We start from the raw sequence: 15,230 nt of genomic DNA on the forward strand, positions 1-15,230 counted from the left end.
TAAAGAACTACTGTTTTTAGTAAGTGTAGTAATTATGTAAAGTGGCAAAAATATTATTTGTGTGTTGAGTGAAGGGGAAACTCGGTTGTAATTGAAATTTTGCCTCTTACCAGCCCAAAAAAAACCCCAAACAAACAAAAAAATCGTACCTCAAAAAACTCATACCGTTAAGTTCAATCATATATAAAATATGATTTAAAAATACAATATTCATCCACCAGCACTTCCATCCATCCATTTTCTTTGCCGGTTATCCTCACGAGGGTCACAGGGAGTGCTGGAGCTTATCCCATCTGTCAACGGGCAGGAAGCGGGGTACACCCTGAACTGGTTGCCAGCCGATCGCAGGGCACATAGAGACAGACAAACAGCCGCACTCACAATCACACCTAGGGGCAATTTAGAGTGTCCAATTAATGTTGCATGTTTTTGGGATGTGGGAGGAAACCGGAGTGCCCGGAGAAAACCCAACCAGGCACGGGGAGTACATGCAAACTCCACACAGGCGGGTCCGGGATTGAACCCGGGACCTCAGAACTGTGAGGCCAACGCTTTATCATCTGAACCACTGTGCTGCCCCACCAGCACTTATTTTTCCATATTAAAAACATAATTGTGGTAAGTAACAGGCATCATCAACTGCCTTATTAAGCTTGAAAAAGCACTCCAGGGATTTTTTTTCCTTCCCCCCGGATATGCAATTGGTAATCAAAACCTCATTAACAATATGAATTATTTTACGTTTTAATGTATCAGTGATTAACTTATTTTTTTTATACTTGAAAACCGTACAGCTCCCACTGTAGCATTGTATTGCTTTTCAGTTTTATTTAAGTTTCTGTATCTATTAGGAGCGTAACAGAATTTGCATTTCTTTCCGAACCATTAGCCTGCATCACGTACGCCTCTGTTCAGTGTAGGCACTCACTCGATGAATGTAGACTGTTTTCGACCACGTGACTACATCCGGGGCACCTGGCCATGTTGGATGGGTTCACTATACTGACGCGCTGTTCAGTCTCATGCCCTTGCATACAGACGGGAGTTACACAAATGTACGTACGACTGTTAAAAGTGACGCGTGATGGCTAAAAAGACTTTGGAATGTTATCGGGGATCAGGAGATGTTGTTTCAAGAAACCGTTACGACAAGAAGTGCGCTTTGATCGACAATATCGACCCATGTGCCTTGGAGAAACACAAATGGAGCACACAACTGTGGGCGTCGGTAACCTATCCGGACATCGTCCACTATCTCCTCTTCTCAACAAGTGCTTATACTGTGGACCAACCAAAGAATTACAAAGGTCTGGAGGCCTAGAACCAATTCATCAAGGGCTGGGTTCATCATGCGGCGGTATACACACTGCTAAGGTTAGTGTACCGCACAATCCAGTATAAATATGTAACGCGTGATTATAGTCAGTGTTGTATTAAATTATGTTGATTATGCCAACGAAAGAGGTGTAGATTATTATTTTCGTTTTTGTTAGCGAGAGGGAGAGAGAGAGAGAGAGAGAGAGAGAGGTTCGACCGGGACGAGTCCCAAGTGGAGCTAGCACTTTTATTTCTCCACTTCCACGGCTACATTTTTAACTCAACTCAAGAAGCAGCTGGCGGTGCGGTAACTCGTTTTTGCAAACTTATTATAATAAAACAGAAAATAGAGATTTTGGAGACATGCGTTGCATTCACACACGAGTATTGTGCTTGGCTGCTAGCTCTGATAATAAGAGACAGCCACAGTTGTCGCCGTTTGGTTGCTAACTGCTCCGTTTTGTTGCACTGGTTCTTGATCACAGCTGGAAGTCGAAAGAAAGACGCTTTACAACGCTCATTTTTGTCTGAGCAACCGATAACATAACAGTGCGCCCCCATTCATACGCCTTTCTGAAATGATTCCAGCTCAGTTACGTGTGTTTACGTGTATTCACCAAACCGAGATGGCGCCCGCGTTCGAAATCGGAAGGTGTGTGACGTCAGTCGAAAACAGTCTATTCCTGACTTTGTTGCGTATCTGTACTTGTGTCTCTGTTTATACGGAAAACCAGAGACAGAAACAATAAAAATGGCAGAGGAATGCCAGCTTTTACTAGCAGAGCCTTACTCATGGTCCTGGCATGTTGCTGCGGGTCCTCAATGAGAACGGCATCTGTCGCTTTGGAAGGGCGGCCCGCGCCAGCTCGGTTGACGGCCCGAACTCTGAACTGGTACCTGGCTCCTTCTTTCAGCCCGAAAACCGGGTAGTGACATGCTTTCTGAAGGTCCACGTTGCAGCGCACCCACTGGCCCTGACTGAGGTCACACCTGTAAAAGACAGAGGGACCGATTAATGGCTCCCTGAAACCATAAACTGGACCATCACTTCCAGAGTTTCACTTTATTACGCAGCGGCAAGGCCGCACAACAAATCGAAAGCGGTAAACACCGCGGCTGAGACCCGTAATAACCGAGGCGTTCAAACAAAGGGCCTCCCAAACACATTAAAAACTTATTTCCAAAGATAAATGTGGGGCCCGTGATAAGGGAACTTCTATAACACTTTGTTACCGCATTCGGGAAAACAAGGAGAGATGAGCGGTGTTTGCACTAATGATAAGGTTGTTGCTAGGGAACTGGAGACCTACGTCGTCCTCCCGCGTCCCGAAAACAGTCATGTTTAGGAATGCAGCACCCCGCTCCAATTAAAAGAGATAAAACACAAACATACACAATCCCATCATCACGCGCAGACGAATGAGGTTATTTGCATGATATTAAAATAAAAATAAATAAAGACATAAAAACCACATACAAAGCCAAAGTGCGTTTAAGACAAGACCCAACGCACCAAAGGATTCTGAGTGATCGGTGTGCTCATATTGCAGGAGCGGCGTCTGTTTCTCCAGCGGGAGTCTTTGATTCCGGTTTGCGAGATGGCGAGGGACGATAATTAGCACTCGTACCATTCGTCTCGTGAAAACTATCGCACCGGCTGCCCGGCTGCCGCTAATCAATTTCCCCGAGAGCGATAAAGTTCCCACATTAGAGTCTTAGAGTCTTCTGCTAACTTGCAACGTAAGGCAATCTCTGGAAATACGTTGGAAATATATCTGTTTTCATATCTTCACAATGGCAAATCCTGACTTCCTCCAGGCTCGCTGCCGTGTTGTTTAAAGGGGAAATCAAGTGCTTTGCCTGAACATCGTATCTAATACGTCATGTAATATGTACCCTATTTTGACAATGTGATGTTAAATCCTCTCTCATTTAATCGTGTTTTGAGACGATATTTAGCGACAATTACGAATTTTTAGCGGCGCTGCCATTTTCGCGAGTCACATGACCTACGTGCGTGGATGTGACGTGTACCGTGCCGCAACAAAAGCTTGATTACATGGGACACCATTCATGCCCAGCGCTGATTTCTCGGATTTATCCTCATCTGATGAAGAAATAGCAGTGTCAGTTGATCGGGAAGACGCAGGAATAATTCCGTATACATTTGAACCTGTGGCTGTAATTAATGTTGAATATTCGGATGGTTCTTCGAGCGGATTGACGCAGAGTTTGACTACTCGGAGGCCTACGCTCAGACATAAGTGCGTAAACAAAGGCCCCTGGGAGCTCCGGGCCGGCAGCCGCGGATGGTTCTACGGACGGGAATGACGTGGAGTCAGACGGGTGAGCTCCGGCGGCGGGCCGCGAGCCCAGCTTCGACGTCTGGGGAGTTCCGTTAGCTGAGCTTCGGCGGTGGCCTTTACCTGAGCTTTGACGGCGGCGGAGGTTTTTAGCCAAGCTTCGGTTGCAGCGGAGGCCTTTAGCCTGGCTTCCGCAACCGGGGCTAACGGACCTCCGCCGCCTGGAACCTCGGCTCGTGGCCCGCGGCCGGAGCTCGCTCATCAGACTCCGCGTCATTCCCATCCGAAGAACCATCCGCGGCTGCCGGCCCGGAGTTCCGGGGGCCTTTGTTTATGCACTTATGTTGCCTGTAGGCCTCCGAGTAGTCAGAATCGGCGTCATTCCGCCCAAAGAACCATCTGAATATTCAACGTTAATTCCAGCCACAGGTTCAAATCTGTATGGAAGTATTCCTTCATCTTCCCGATCAACCGATACTGCTATTTCTTCATCAGATGACGATAAATACGAGAAATCGGAGTTGGGCATAAATGGTGTCCCATGTAATCGAGCCCTTTTTGCGGCACGGTTCACGTCACATCTGCGCATCTGCGAAAATGGCAGCGCCCCTGAAAATTCGTAATTGTCGATAAAAATCGTCTCAAAACACAATTAAATGAGAGAGGATTTAACATAATATTTTCAAAATAGGATACACATTACATGACCTATTGAATACATTGTTAAGGCAAATCAGTGGATTTCCCCTTTAAGGCACCGATGCGGGAGGGAAAGGTTGAAGTCAGCTGGTAGATTTTGTCGGATTTCTAGGTGGGATAACAGGTGCAACAGAGGTGGAATACTGCAAATTTGTGGAAGAACTGTGAAGCTCAACACCTGACAGTTACTGCTCAAAAAAAAAAAAAAAAAACAGTGTGTACAAAGTAACTGTCGCTGCCAGACCGATGTTGGCATGCGTGCAATTATTTGAACACGTCAACGCGCAACAGCTGTGACAATACGCTTCGTCAAGTCCTGACTGAAAGGGAGAGGGGAATAAAAGTTAGCTATGTTGGACTGAAAAGGCAAAGTTTTGAAAATATGAAGTGGCAGTCTGAAAAATAATGCTGTGATTGGTCCACAGTAAAAAAAAAATATTGATGCAACACAAAACTATTGTTGCATTTATGCAGCTCAAGATAAATAGCTCCTTGACAACCAGAAAGCACCTCGTGGAGAGCCGGTCGCCGAAATGGACAGGTGCACTTAATCATATTTTAAAATATACACACCCTTTGCTTTATTCATGCCTGATTCATCTCTATTTAGCAATCTGCTCCTTTTAAAACTTGTTTCTTTTGCGCCATATTTTCATGGTTCAATAAAGGAAATACAGTAAACTGTATGTGGAGCCTGAAAACCTGATACATGGCTGCAGTATTTACAGTGAAGAAAATAAGTATTTGAACACCCTGCTATATTGCAAGGTTCTCCCATTTAGAAATCATGGTGAAAATTTCAGACCCCACCATGACTTCTAAGTGGGAGAACTTGCAATATAGCAGAGTGTTCAAATACTTATTTTCTTCACTGTGTATCGCAGCGCGTTTGTTAGCGTTTGTTTGGCATACAGGTGTGAGTCGCCAACTGTCATTTCTTCACAATGGTCCACTTTCGTCGCCACTTCAGGTGATAAAAACAAGACACGTTTACGACATTTGTATTTACCTCTCGATGTAATATCCCTCCACAGGTGACGATCCATCAGCACTGGGCGGTTGCCAAGTCAGAAAGACGTAGTCCTTGTTGACATCAGATACCTGGACCAACAAGGGAGACCCAGGACCTCCGACCACTGTGGCAGACGCATCTGAGTTGGGTTAAGAGGACATATGGTAAATAGTAATCCATGTTATGTTACAAACTATATGGTAGACTGGATGAGAGACACTTTTTTTTTTACGTTTCTTATTTATGCATCGCGGACTGGAGTAATGGAATCTAACATGCTCCAAACCTTGTCTTGAGGCTTAGAGGGATCATATTTTTCTTCTCCACCAATACAAATTCATCCAGCACATCTTCCCGTTTATTTTCCTCCGGGTCCCGTGTTTGTTTTTGGTCTCACGAACCTTCTATTTGTAATGCAAATGCGACTGCTGAATGGAGGCACTCACTTCAGATCGACTAATTAGTACCTCCAGCTCTTGCAAAAGAACAGGCTTCATAACAAGGGAGACAGAGAGACCGGAGCCACGTTTTCAGCATTTGTGACATCATTTGGGAGCTGTTGCTTGTCCTTTTCACACCAAATCGCTTTGCTCTCTGGGTAAAAAGGTACGAGCTGAATTTGCATGTGTATGGTGCTGTGAATTGATTGGTAAAAGTACAAGACTGTGGGGGGGAAAAAATACATATATAGTTGCAATCCCCCCCCAAAAAAACCAACGAGCCTGACGGATGGTGCAATTTTCCCATTTGAATAAATGTGTCGACAGGAAATTAAAGCCAAACCAAACTACGGCGGATAAACAAACTATTTGAGCGTAAAACACAATTTACGGGAAGCAAGAAAATGGTACACCGTTATATTTTGCATACAAACACATATGTAAGTATGCAATGCGCTAGTGTGGGGGTAAGTGTTGTGAGAATGAGCTAATGCAATGTGACAACTATTCGGCCCCACATGAGACCGCAAATGAAGGCATACAATATGACCGCCCCCACCTTTGAGGCAGCCGAGACTCATTCACGAGCACATTTGTAAATAAATTGCCAGCGATTTGGTTTTCACGGCTCGATCAATAGCAAATGACGACCTTCAAAAAGTGCCACATTGACGGGCTTTTATTCTTGATATGACCTTTTATCAATATTATGATTAGCATGATATGACACAAAGAAAATTAATACAATAGCTAAAGATTCGTTAGTGGTTGATATGCAAGAAAAAACATACATACAATACTTTAGGGTCAATTTAGACGAAATGTGAATTGCGTAATTTAGGTCACTTTGTCCTGGTTTTGAAATCGGTTACATCTTAAGTTAGCCTACTAATATTTTATGAGGAAAGATATTGAACATCAATATTTATCATGAACTATAAAAAGTGGGAATTGGAGAAAATTCAGAGCAGTTATTATGTTGCACAATTGAACATCAAGCAGAATTCCTTTAAAACCGTTCCATACTCCACTGCAATCAGTGTCCCACAGTAATGTTCTTGTCATAAGCTAAAAAATATGGAAATTTTGAAAAAAATCGTCCTGGAAGTGAATTGTCTTTGGGCACTGGTGTCAAACTCAAGCCCCTGGGGCCAGATCCGTCCCACCACATAATTTTTTACGTGGCCCGCGAAGGCAAATAATTGGTTTCAAAATGTGATTTTTTTGAAAATATGTCCCAACATTTCAAGTTGTCATATATCATAAATGATCATGTTGAGAAAAGCATTGGCCTCACAGTTCTGAGGACTCGGGTTCGATCCCGGCCCCGCCTGTGTGTAGTTTGCATGTTCTCCCCGTGCCTGTGGGGGTTTACCCGGTCTATCCGGTTTCCTCCCAGATCCCCAAAACATGCAACATTAATTGGACACTCTAAATTGCCCCTAAGTGTGATTGTGAGTGCGACTGTTGTCTGTCTCCATGTGCCCTGCCATTGGCTGGCTGAACTGTTTCATGGTGTACCCCGCCTCCTGCCTTGTGACAGCTGGGTTGGCTCCGCCACTCCCCCAACCCTTGTGAGGATAAGGGGCAAAGAAAATGGAAGGATAATGTTGAGATATTTTTGTTCCCAAACATGAACAATGGTTGAAAAACTCATTACACTTGATTTCTGATTCCAAAAGTAGTTCATGTTTCACAATTCAGGATTTCTGTGGTTTCACCATAACGGCCCTGAGAGGGAAATCCTAACTAGAATGTGGGCCGGGACAAAAGTGAGTTTGGCACCCCTGTCTTAGGGTGTCAGCTCTGCTAGGAGTACCAGTGCTGTTTTACCAAAATTACAGACAACTGACCCGCTAATTTTATGCTAACATTATGACATATTATTGTGTTAAAAGACCAAGGAACGTTCATAAAAACATGCATTCTATCGTCCTCACCTTGGACATAGACATAGGCACTAGATTCCAGCATTCCATCCCGAGTCTTCAGACGGACCGTGTAAACTCCTTCATGCTCCTTATATGCCTCACTTAGTGTAATGGAGGCCGTGTCGTTTGTCGTCTTTATGTCAACCTCGCAAGATTGGACCAGTTGTGTCCCTAAAATGAAGCCAAAAACTGATGCTTAGGTTGCGATCTAAAGGGTTCAGCCCAGTCTAGGGTCTCACCATCTCTGAACCAGGTGACGTCCTGCTGGAAGGGCAGCAGAGTCGAGGTGAAGGAACAGCTCAGTGTGAAACTGTCGCCTTCTTTCACCCAGGTTGGCGGGAAAGTGGTAGCAAAGGTGGCTTGCTCCAAGGCTGGAAGGAGGAGTTAAAACCTTGTTTTCACCAAACAAAATGGGACATCGGAAAATGTTTGATCCAGCTAGACATGATGGCACCAGCTTTGGTGTCGAAATCCTTCCATTGTACCACGGAAGAAGGTGGACTATTGTTAACCAACAAATGGACAGCAGTGTATCTAACGAACCGAAGCCTGCCATTGTGGCCTAATGAAGTGGTACCGAACAGTGTACATGTCAGGTATTTGGGGATTGTTAACAACTGAAACTTGGTAAAAGTGAAAAGTGTCGCCCGTGGAGATTGAATCTGCATCTGTGGGATGTCGGCGCTCAGAACAGAAGGGAAAAGGTCCCATGATATTATCTGTGATAGGGAGGGGGGACTTTATTCTTTAGCAGCAAGATTCAGATGAAACTCATACTCTTGTGAGTCAGAACCACCAACGTTTTGAAACATGTCCGTGTTTAAGTCTATTCTTAACAACAACAACAACAAAAAAACATCCGCAAGTAAGAATTTGAAAATCGTGCGCCTTGCAGTGTACTACCACAATGTGCCACCACATGTCGAGCAGGCCCAAGTTCTCCTGGAAAAGATGCACCGTAATGGACCTTTCCGACTGGTGAGGTTCAGCTCCGACCCCTAACTACAGTTGCTATTCCTCACAATCTTCCAAAATGGCAACTGAACATAACAGGTTTGAACTGGATTCTCTATCGTGTATTCCAGATAATATTGGGGTATGCTTTTTTGCCAAATCCGTCAGACTTGTCCAAAAGAATTCTACAGAGAGGTCTCAACTATTTCACGCAAGGATATGTACACGGAAATAAGATTTTGGACGGAGCAGGACCCAATGTCAAAGTTACAGCAAAATCTTGGCGATTAATGCAAAAACGTTTGACGCCTCACAAACTTCATATTGAAATCCAACGGGATAAAATAGCAGAATTGTACTGCACATGTAAAGCAGGGTGAGTACTTTTTATCTGGAAATATCATGCGTAATATCATTGTAGTCTTCCCAAGAGAGTTAGGTTCAATTTTCTACAAGTGCATTTAAACAATGGTGATTAACTCAGTCAGTACCGTAGTCACCAGATGACAACGTTTGAATCAACCGGGCCCCTTGGAAGCGAGCCAGATATCTTTCATCAGAATTGCACATTCCCCAAGCGCATCTCAGGACCATTTTCTTCGTAACGTTAACTTTTCCAAGCGCACGCTGCCGACAATCAGCCTAACCATGTGGGACAACATGGCGGCAGGGGCGTGTCAAGCCAGGGGTTAAGACAATGCGGCTATCTGATTGGCTATTATTGTACGAGTGATTGACAGGTCGGAAAGGTCCATTAAGCGCAAGAAGAAGAGGCAGAGAATGTCACCAACTACAGTAATAGTCCTTACCACGAAGCAGAGAGACCGTAGTTCTGTGAGTTGCTATTATTGTCTGTGCCATTTTAATGTGTTGCTGCTTTGTGTACGTTAAAGTAGCAACTGTTTGTTGACAGACAGCAGTTGCTTCGTTTGACAAAATTACGTGGTTATATTTTGTCATTATCATCATCCAATATCGAACACTTTGTTCTTTCGTGATAGTGAAGAAGTGAGCGGGAAAACAAGCTCAATGTAATACTTTACAAAGTCTGTTTAGATACGTTTAACTGTGTTTTGATGAGTTGAAATGTGTTCAAAATGTGTGGGAGGGGTAAAACTATTTAGGAAAAAAAAATATGGTCTCTGTATCACGGATAAAATGGGACTTCACTGTCTTGTCGTGTGAGATCAGAGAATTCGGAATTCCCAGTTTTCCGGAACAGCGCCTATGAAGTGAAAGCCTTCTCATGCACAGGGACAGGAACACAGATACAGGGAACAGATGAGTGAGGCATTCCCTCAAGGAAAGCACCATGCAAAAAAGCCGACGATATGACAGCTTGCGGATAGTGAACAATTCCTGACAAGCTATTACTTCAGCTAGAAGTTGTCAAAAGCACTGAGGCAAAACAATCCCACGAAAAAAAATAATAAAAAATGAAGATACGGGTGCTGTGAGGTCTGGTCAAAGCTCCCTCACACAAATAAATCTGAGAATATGTAGACTAATTTATTTGTGTACTCCTCTATCGCAAGGATGCACACTGTTTTAATAATAATCACCCCAGTCGGATCCCCCGCTTGCCATCGCTCAAAGGCTCGACCTTTGCCTCGCCGCTAGGATAAATGTGCCGCCGTTGCGCTTTTGTTGATTGAGTGATTCCCCTTTGCGAGCCGTGCGATTGTTCCCGCGTGAGATACTAAAGTAGAAGTAACATCGTTCATGACTTCAATCAAAGCCACATAAGAGCCGATTGTATTTCTCTCGCTGTGATGTTGACATGCGGTAAGTAATAATAGAAACGATGTTTGAAACATCGGTTGAGTAATGACTTGACTTCAACCGTGTGCATGAATAAGGAATACCTTTGCAGTTTGGGAACACCTGACCTAAGCAAACGCGTTAAGACCCAGAAACAGGCCCGGCACGTTCAGCAGTGCAAATAATCACAAATCCCTCCGAACGCGCCGCCACGGACTTTGCTCTGTTTTATCACAGACTTTAAAATCAGAGTTTATTCAGTTTGCCAATTCAAGCATTTGTGCAATGTACCTGCCAATCAATATTTTTAGGGGGAAATGGTATCAACAATTGTAATCAGGTAAATTCCTTAACACACACACACACAAAAGTTTCCTCAACTTTCTAGCGTCAGTATACAGTGTGTCTTGCTGTACTCCCGGAAAATACAATTTATAACTATCAATGTTGACGAGGGGGGTGGCGTTGTGGATCTGCTGATAAAGCGTTCGCCACACAATTCTGGGAACCTGGGTTCGATCCCTGTGTAGAGTTTGCATCTTGTCCCCGTGCCTGCGTGGGTTTTCTCCGGGCACTCCGGTTGCCTCCCACAACCCAAAAAACATCCATCCATCCATTTTCTTTTGCCACTTATCCTCACAAGGGTCGCGGGGAGAGCCGGAGCCTGTCCCAGCTGTCAACGGGGGAGACGGGGGACAGCCAATCGCAGGGCACATAGAGACAAACAGTCACACTCACAATCTCACCTCGGGGCAATTTAGAGTGGCCAATTAATGTTGCATGTTTTTGGGAATGCAAACTCCACACAGGCAGGGCCGGGATTGAACCCGGGTCCTCAGAACTGTGAGGCCAACGCTTTACCAGCTGAGCCACCGTGCCCCCAAAAACATTGATTAATTGGAGACTCTAAATTGCCCCTAGGTGTGATTGTGAGTGCGGCTGTTTGTCTCGATGTGCCCTGCGATTGGCTGGCAACCAGTTCAGGGTGAACCCCGTCTCCTGCCCGTTGACAGCTGTGATAGGCTCCGGCACGCCACGCGACCCTCCTGAGGATAAGTGGCGAAAGAAAATGGATGGAAGGATGTTGGCGAGGGGTGATTGGGTGAGCATGAGCCCATTGAGTGGGATTGCATTTAAAAAACAATGTGCAGTTTATGTTCTTGCTCGGAAGAGGAAAATCACTTTGATCAAAGACTCAGGATTGTACAAAATAACATGGAGAAATGAAATCCACGTGTGTTTTTACTGCTGTGCAGCTGATGTTTGATTTTGCGCTAATGTTATGTTAAGATGCAAAACTGAGTGGTAAAGAACATCAATTTGAATTTTTCTGCCTTGATGGACATCTTGGCCGAGTGCCTTTCTATTGATATGGTGATAACAATGTGGGGTGTAACTACATAATATGCATTTGTATTTATCAGGATGGAAGATTACATTCAGAGCTGTTCCCACATAGAACATTATGTAAAGGGCAGAAAGTACAACTGCCTCTCGCGCTAGTTTCTGTAAACAAATACAATTTAACTCAGTTTATGGCGCGCAGTTCTCACCGCCAGCGATATACTTTGGCGGCGAAAACGACGTCACCCCCAATGCCATTATATCAATGCGAAAAAAATAATGAAAAACTAGCAAGTAGCAGACACAGTTTCCAGCAGCTGCCTCTCCCTTAAGACGCAGCCAAAGCAATAAAAAATGCCATTGGCCTTTTTATGGCTTAATAATTCACTTTGTTCAACCCGTTTCTGTTGCACTTGTCTGCATTCTTCATTTCTTAAAAAGAAGAGAACAATTAATTTTCCGCTTCTGAAAAGAAAAGATTTAATCCGTGACATATTATTAGGTGGACATATATTTATTGAAACATTTAAATATCATTAAATCTCATAAATACAAACTCCTTAACACCAAGGTAAGTGCTGAGCAATGACTTTTGGCACAGCATCGCACCCCAACAACAAACCTCCAAATAAACTGTAATGATGTCAGCTCCCAGATACAAAAATAACCGATTGGATGCGGAACACACCCACGGTAAACGTCCAACCACACATTCCAAACATTGTTACGGCAAACGGTGCCGCAGCCAATACGCGAAGCCGTATGACTCAAAGCGAAAACAGAACACACTCCCTACTGACGCTTAGATTAAATATACATGTCTGACGCTGCAGCTCCGGCAAAAAAAAAATTCTATCCCAGTGGTCCGACTAAGACCCTTTGAGTCTACGGACAAAAACAAACATCTCACTAACTCGAAGCTTGTGGAACATTAAAAGGATTAAATGACTGTAGACATTCATTAGAGGGAACTTACCCGGATACCGAGAGTCGTCCAAACCGGCCGTGGCTCCTTTATATGCTGCGGGGTGAGATATGGCCGATCCAAAATGGAGATGCAGGAGCCAGGAGGTTCATATTAATAGGATGAGAGCACACACAGGTCGATAATAAAGCTCACTTATTCGATATGTCGTTCATATCAAAACCACTTAACGTTCACAGGCAGCGGGAATGGAAATTAGAGGGATTTTTGATCGAGGACATGATGCTTTGGCGTCAAAGACCGATCCGTCTCAGCAAAGCGAGGCATGAAAAGTCAACATTAAAGAACATTACAGCATTTGTCTCAGTCCGGCACGGCCACAAAAGCCGTTTAAAGATATTCCCCCCGCACACTGACTCTCTTCCATCTACCTTTTGAATTCATTATGCATGAGTGCTGCAAGACCACTTGTTATGTAATGGAGATAGAAAGCGCCTGCACTGTTTAATGTGAGAAAATTGCGTACAGTACACGAGCGTGTGGAAGGAACGTTCCAGGACTGGTGTTACATAAGACACTGTACATTTCAAACGTAGACATCAAACTATGACCTTTGCCCTTCGTTGTGGGCCAGATGATCAACCGCCACGTTGACGTTTGCTTTATTCAGTACGCATGACAAGAAATTCAAATTTTAAAATATATACTGTATTATTGATATTCTAATTATTATATACTGTGTCTTTATAGTACAGCAAATGTACTATAGCAAAAAAAACATGTCAATAAGAATTACTATTATATCATTCGGTCATAAGAATATAAGGTGGAGGTGGGACTGCATCAGGGATCCGCGCTCAGCCCCTTCCTGTTTGCGGTAGTAATGGATAGGCTGACAGTCAGAGGTTAGACTGGAATCCCCTTGGACCATGATGTTTGCAGATGATATTGTGATATGCAGTGAAAGCAAGGAGCAGGCAGAAGAACAATTAGAAAGATGGAGACATGCACTGGAAAGGAGAGGAATGAAGATTAGCCGAAGTAAAACAGAATATATGTGCGTGAATGAGAAAAGTAGAGGGGGAAGAGTGAGGCTACAGGGAGAAGAGATAGCGAGGGTCGACGACTTCAAATACTTGGGGTCAACAATAGAGAGCAATGGAGAATGTGGTAAGAAAGTGAAGAAACGGGTCCAGGCGGGGTGGAACAGTTGGCGGCAGGTGTCTGGTGTTCTATGTCACAGAAGAGTTTCCGCTAGGATGAAGGACAAAGTTTATAAAACAGTGGTGAGGCCGGCCATGATCTACGGATTAGAGACAGTGGCACTGAAGAAACAACAGAAAGCAGAACTTGAGGTAGCAGAAATGAAGATGTTGAGGTTCTCGCTCGGAGTGACCAGGTTGGATAGGATTAGAAATGAGCTCATTAGAGGGACAGCCAAAGCTGGATGTTTTGGAGACAAGATTCGAGAGAGCAGACTTCGATGGTTTGGACATGTTCAGAGGCGAGAGAGTGAGTATGTTGGTAGAAGGATGCTGAGGATGGAGCTCCCAGGCAAAAGAGCGAGAGGAAGACCAAAGAGAAGGTTTATGGATATGGTGAGGGAAGACATGAGGGCAGTTGGGGTTCGAGAGGAAGATGCAGGAGATAGGCTAAGATGGCAAAAGATGACACGCTGTGGCGACCCCTAACGGGACAAGCCGAAAGAAAAAGAAGAAGTGCGATGACCCATATATATCACCACTATTTAACCGGGAACATGTTACTACTTTCCTATTGCCTATCTTGTTGCGATACACTGAGAAGTTCACCATTCTTCTTTCTCTAGTGGCAACCCCTTGATGAGTCTTGCCTGTGTCTTAATTCTCCTAGAATCTTCATAAAGCTGCTGTTTGTTGATGAGCCGGCTGGCTACCTGCTGGTGATCCATTCCAGGACATTGCAGTAACCACAAAAATCCATGGATACATGCAAATCGACGAGTTTTCCAGAAAATTGCTTTAGTTATGATTTAAAGAAAAAAAGTTACTCACAGTTCACCACGAGTGTGGCGAAGGTTGTCGCTTCACCCAGGGAACTCTTGGCCACCACTTTGAACACACCAGCGTCATCAGGAGAGCATCTTTGGTAGGCAATTAGATAATGTCAAGGTTTTTTTTTCCTTGAATCTGAGCATAAAAAGTTTTCCACTGACATACCGTCTGATCTCCAGGTAATTAAAACCAAACACTTGCTCAAGTCCGTAATTCCACGGCATCTCTGGCCTTCTCAGCGGCTTACCATCTTTGTACCTTCAAGACGCAATCGACAAGCTATGGATTAAATTAACTCATAAATGACACAGATTGTGATGGTACCTATTATACTAGTGATGCTATTGGATGCTGTAATGATTGCGATTCAATCCATTCAGTATCCATTTCATCCATTTTTCATATCGCTTATCCTCACTAGGCTCGAGGGTGTGCTGGAGCCCATTCCACCTGACTCTGGGTGAGAGGCAGGGCACACCCTAAACTGGTCGCCAGCCAATCGCAGGGCACA

At 44.2% G+C, this 15,230-nt stretch overlaps 1 protein-coding gene across 2 annotated transcripts in view; it reads right to left on the reverse strand.

The window, feature by feature from the left end:
- The window catches only part of myom3 (myomesin 3), a 51,151-nt gene that overhangs the window by 29,767 nt on the left and 6,154 nt on the right, over positions 1-15,230 (reverse strand). For both annotated transcript variants that reach the window (XM_061820906.1, XM_061820905.1), the window contains exons 4-10: positions 14,885-14,977; positions 14,720-14,808; positions 12,738-12,782; positions 7,942-8,073; positions 7,712-7,873; positions 5,329-5,470; positions 2,108-2,307 (exon numbers count right to left, since the gene is read on the reverse strand). In XM_061820906.1, the coding sequence (XP_061676890.1) occupies positions 2,108-2,307; positions 5,329-5,470; positions 7,712-7,873; positions 7,942-8,073; positions 12,738-12,782; positions 14,720-14,808; positions 14,885-14,977 (863 nt within the window). The remainder of the gene's footprint in view (positions 1-2,107; positions 2,308-5,328; positions 5,471-7,711; positions 7,874-7,941; positions 8,074-12,737; positions 12,783-14,719; positions 14,809-14,884; positions 14,978-15,230) is intronic.

Source organism: Syngnathoides biaculeatus, chromosome 5, assembly GCF_019802595.1.
Source record: "Syngnathoides biaculeatus isolate LvHL_M chromosome 5, ASM1980259v1, whole genome shotgun sequence".
In the NCBI taxonomy this organism is placed as follows: domain Eukaryota; kingdom Metazoa; phylum Chordata; class Actinopteri; order Syngnathiformes; family Syngnathidae; genus Syngnathoides; species Syngnathoides biaculeatus.